Source organism: Vigna angularis, chromosome 1 (genome assembly GCF_016808095.1).
Source record: "Vigna angularis cultivar LongXiaoDou No.4 chromosome 1, ASM1680809v1, whole genome shotgun sequence".
NCBI classification, from domain to species: domain Eukaryota; kingdom Viridiplantae; phylum Streptophyta; class Magnoliopsida; order Fabales; family Fabaceae; genus Vigna; species Vigna angularis.
In genome coordinates this window covers 9,709,763-9,714,934 of record NC_068970.1, presented here as the reverse complement: position 1 = coordinate 9,714,934, position 5,172 = coordinate 9,709,763, and the positions used below count along the sequence as shown (strand labels likewise).

Below are 5,172 nucleotides of genomic sequence, written 5' to 3'. Positions count from 1 at the left end.
GGGAAGTTTCTAGAACTGATATAGAAACTCCGTTCAAATTTTCGTGAAATATGGGACGCTCAAGAACCATGTCAATAAAGAAAGTCTTGACTTTTGTAATGAAAATATTAAAGTTACTGTGCGAACTTAGTCCAATTTCAATAAAAACAAATCTAGCCTCACTCGCTTGAAATTTACAACTGAAGAAACCTCAGTTTACATACAGAGTACAAACATAAAAATAACATTAAATTCATTCATAATGTATATGCAATTATTTACACGTCCAGAAAAGGACAAGGATTTTTGGAACGTGTGAGTTGTAGGTCTGAATGTGAACGGAAAGCGAAGGAGCAAAGTATGAGGCATCAGCGCGTACGGTTTGCTTGCTACATACAGTGGAATCAGAAAACTCAACAAGGGACAGCAACAGTTCTTCCTTTCATGGATCCAAGTAACCAGTGATTGATGATAAAAGATTATTTAAAAAAAAAAAGACGAAAATTGTGAGGGAAAACAAAAATGGTCCACAGCGGAATGCATGGTTGGGTCAAAGGCTCTTGTTTATATGTCAGAACTGCCAACACATACTATCTCCCACTCCACAAGGCCAGGCTGTTATCCACCCTTTTCCTCACAAATAGACACACCACACATCGAGGGTAACTATCTCATGCTTACTGTATTTCTCTTTCCCACCAATCCCGGTGCCCATGTGAGTTCCTAACACATCAATTCGGACCACCACTCCTCAACCGCGCCTCCTCCATTTCCCATCCATCATTCATTCGGATCAAATGCTGATTTTATTCATAATCTTCTTCATCCAAAGCTGCCTTCTTTGGTTTACCTTTGCACTCTGCGTCATCCAAATCAACTGACGTGGATACATAATTTTTGCAATCATTCTGTAACAACTGCTATCGTCGCTGGGTCAAAAAAAGAACGCACTTGCTGACGTGGTAGCATACGACAGTAGTGTGAAGACGAAATGAAAAAGATATTCCTCCATTTTGACAAAAAGATGACAGTGATAAATAATTTAAATTAAGAAATGAGGTAAATTGCACTTAGAATCTAATGAAAAGGTCAAAGCTTGATTAACAATTTTAAAATCCCACCTGTAAAAATCAATAATAAAAGAAAAATAGGGGAAAAAAATGAAATGAAACACATGAGAGGGGGGAAAAATAGACAGGAACGGGGCCAGGGAAGGAAGAAAGCACAGTGCATAATTGACAATATTTTTTGAAGAGCGACCCACCACCACCTTGTGCTGTCCTTTCTTTCCTCTTTTTGAATTTCATTCAATCAAGAAGCCTTTATTACTTTTGTTAAGGTGTGAGTGACCTCGGAGTCCTTGACTCCGGGGGAGGAGTGTGACCCTCGGATCCTTTAGAAGGGTCATCGGAGGACTGACGCAAGCCGTCGTCGGTCTCGCCCCGGTTGATGTCCTCGATCATGCGCACCACCTCCTGCATGCTGGGCCTCTGGTCAGGCACCACCGCAACACACGCCATGGCTATTTGCAAGAGCTGAACCATCTCTTCCTCGATGTTGTGATACCTCATGAGCTCCGCGTCGAACACCTCCGCGGTCCACTCTTCGCGCACCACCGACTGGACCCACCTCGGGAGGTCGATGCCCTCTTCCCCAAGCGACGCTTGGTTCGGAGCTTTCCCCGTCAGCAGCTCCAACAGCAAGACGCCAAAGCTGTACACGTCAGACTTGAAGCTCACCTTTCGAGTTTCGACCACCTCGGGTGCCCGGTAACCCGCCACTCGGGTCGACGGGGCTCCGTTCCCGAACAAGGGGTTTAGACCAAAGTCCGAAACGCCGGCATCGTGGTCCGGCCCTCGGAGGAGGATGTTGGAAGATTTTATGTTGCCGTGGACCACCTTGCCTGCCACGTGGAGGCATGCCAACCCCCGTGCCGCTCCTACTGCTATTTTCATTCTGCTGTCCCAGTCCAGTGGTGTTCTCCCAGACCCTCTGCTCCCTGCAATATCAATACCAGTGCTAATGTACTTAGTCAAGTAATTGTCATCAACAATCCACTCCACTCCACCAATCCCTATCTATAATAATACTATTACACACACACAATATATATATATATATATATATATAATATTATTAATTATTAATAATAATCATGCTCTCTTTATTTCCCGTTTTAGTCATGTATCATATCACCATGCAATAATTTCATCAAATCGCCAAAATTAAATGTTTCAAGACACAAGCATGGAGGAAAGGCGGTTGTGGTTTGTGGGATTTTTCTTTTGCTTGGACTCAACACAACCCTTTCAAAAGCAAAAAGCAGCATGGTCGTGGTCCAAATGCCTTTCTCTTCTTCGTTGGGAGGAGGAGGAATAAATAGAACACTTTATTTTACAATCTTTTCTCTTTTTAAAGGAGACAAAAAAAAATGGAAGAAAAAAAGAAAGACAGAAATAATGTCGGTGAGCCACGCTGGTATCCCATGAGTGCATGTTGCTTGGCTTATAGGAAATGAAAGAATGGCAAAATTAAAGAAAGACAATATCACTCATGAGTAGAGAATGTTTGCTCCTGAAGCATGCATTAAACAAGCGCACTCTACGCTGCTGCACAAAACTTCCCATTTACGATACACTTACAATAACACTCTTCCTATTAAACTATTTTCCCCATTAGTAAATTAATATAATTAACATGCCACTGATACATAATGCAGCAAGAAATAACACAGAGACTACTAAGTATAACCTACCTCCATTATCAACTTAGAAAGCACCCCCATGCCACTGCCCGCAAATAAGCTAATCACCCAACACACACTTCACGGCACTAACAGCAACAACACTAATAAAATATCGGAACCCTCAAATAAAATAATGAACTTCCACGACTACAACAGCTGGTGTAGGAATTCAGCCAAATTAAATACTCATAAAAAACAAACAATGCCAATTCTATCAAACAGAGAATATTCAATTCCTGTATGAACACAAGGACAAGCCAGAAAGGCAAGAGCAAACTAAATATGGTGTTCCTAAACTATAACAATCAAATTGCATTGCATTTGAGTTCAATAATTAGCTACGAACACAATTAAGCAGCAAAGAAAAATGAACAAGCAGAAAAGGAATTGGGGAGGTGTTGGATAAGAACAAGAAGATGGTACCGTGAAGGAGAGCAGACAAGCTGCCGGCAGACATGTAATCGTAAACGAGCAATTTCTCGTCCTTGGAGAAGTAAAAGGCTCTGAGAGGCACCACATTATCGTGCTTAATCTTCCCCAGAACTTCCATTTGCATCTCGAATTCTTTCTTTGACACCACAACATCCTTCAGCCTCTTCACCACCACCGTCGTTCCTTCCTCAAGCACCGCCTTGTACGAAGTCCCCACGCTGCCCTTCCCCAACACCTCCGCCGAAGCCCTCAACAAATCCTCCAAATCGAAACTGTATATCCCCCCTTCAAAGAACACCAGTTTGTTCCTCTCCGCCTCCGCAGAACCCCCGGTGATATCCTCCTTCGACGACGACGTCCCCGCCTCCACCGGCACGGCACGTGCCGCAGCAACAGGCTTCGGCGGTTTCGCTGGCTGCCGTCTCCGTCGCCGGAGGCACAGCAGCAACAGCAGCAGCAGCAACGCCGCGACGAGAACGGACCCGACAACGATTGCGACAATGGCGCCCGTGGAGAGCTTCTTGGACTTCTTACGCGTCGTGGCCGGGGTCGAATTGGAGGAGGGAGACGGCGCCGGAGCCGGGAAGAAGGGGTTGCAGGCCTTCAACGGCGGGCCACAGAGATCTACGTTTCCTGCAAATGAGGAGTCGGGGAAAGAGGAGAGCGTCTCCGGAATGGAACCGTTGAGGCGGTTGAAGGAAACGTTGAAGCGAACGAGCTTGGCAGTGATGCTGGGGATTTTCCCAGAGAAGCCGTTGTGCTCCAAGAAGAGGCCGGTGAGGTGGGTTAAGTTGTTGACGGAAAAAGGGATTTGACCGGTGAAGTTGTTGGAGGAGAGATCCAAGCGAGTGAGACGAGTGAGGCGAGTGAGACTCGGAGGGAACTCGCCGGAGAACTGGTTATTCTGGAGGTAGAGGTTGCGGAGGAAGGTGAGGTTTGAGAAATCGGCAGGGATCTCGCCGGTGAGACCGTTGGAGCGGAGACTGAGGATCCGAAGCTGGGAGAGGCGACCGATTGTGGCGGACGGAACCGGACCCACGAGGTCGACGGCGGGTAAACGGAGCGAGTAGACGAAGGAGCGGGAGTCGTCGCATTTGACACCCACCCAGTCGCATGCGGAAGCGGAAGCGTTCCATTGGAGGCGGTTGGAGTGTGGGGTTTGGGAGAGGAAAGCAAGGAGGGCTTGCTTGTCCTGAGTCGGCTCCGAGTTGACTCTGACATGATAACTGAGTTGGAGGAGGAAAACGATAATTGAGAGCAGCGCCATTGGGTGGGATTCAGGAATCCAAATTAGCCAAAACCAGAAGGTAAATGGAGGGAAATATGGCACTGTTTATCCGGCGAAACACCATAAGAAAAAGAGAGGTGGGAATTGTGTGACTGGAGTTTGGGAAAGAGTAGAAGGTACCATAGTTTTTTTTTTTAGTATAAATAGAACAAACAAGGTATCATGTTGTTTAAATATGTACTCTAATGTATCACACCATCACGAGCTTCAAAATCATTAAAAAAAAAAAAAAAAAAACACTCTCACTAAGTCTGGTCCAAAATCTCCTTCCCTTTCAGTTTTTACTTTACAAGGCTGTTTTCACCGCTTCCACCATATCCCACGCGCTTCTGTCCACCGTGTGTATAATTTATTAACTTTTTATTTTCAACTTATTAATTAATTGATAAAAGGGAAGAGAATAGAAGAAAGAAAAGTTGGTAATACGACCGGCTTGAAGGCAAACGTTGCATTCAAGAGGGGCCAACGATGGCTTTAATCTTTTTTCTTTTTATTTGTCTAAGTAGTTTGGTATTGGCATGGGAAGGAAGCAAAACAAAAGGAGAAAATAAAACAAAGATGATGTTTTGTCGCTGATATGTTATAGGTTAGAGGCAGATGTGAGATAAGATCTGGGAATGGTTAAAAGTTTAACCATGGGTTAGCCAAGGTTTAAAGATTGTGAGAACCATGGGATGGGTTGTTTTTGGTCCACACTATCTGGGGTGTGGCTAGGTGAAGAAAATGT

The 5,172-nt window shown here is 44.9% G+C and overlaps 1 protein-coding gene across 1 annotated transcript; it reads right to left on the bottom strand.

The window, feature by feature from the left end:
- Positions 1–1,057: 1,057 nt before the first annotated feature.
- Positions 1,058–4,595, bottom strand: LOC108320682 (probable inactive receptor kinase At2g26730). The gene is made up of 2 exons (XM_017552194.2): positions 3,149–4,595; positions 1,058–1,978 (listed from the first exon to the last, which is right to left on the bottom strand). Exons 1-2 carry the CDS (start codon positions 4,422–4,424, stop codon positions 1,314–1,316), a joined length of 1,941 nt encoding a protein of 646 aa, XP_017407683.1. The 5' UTR covers positions 4,425–4,595; the 3' UTR covers positions 1,058–1,313.
- Between the last annotated feature and the right edge of the window lie 577 nt (positions 4,596–5,172).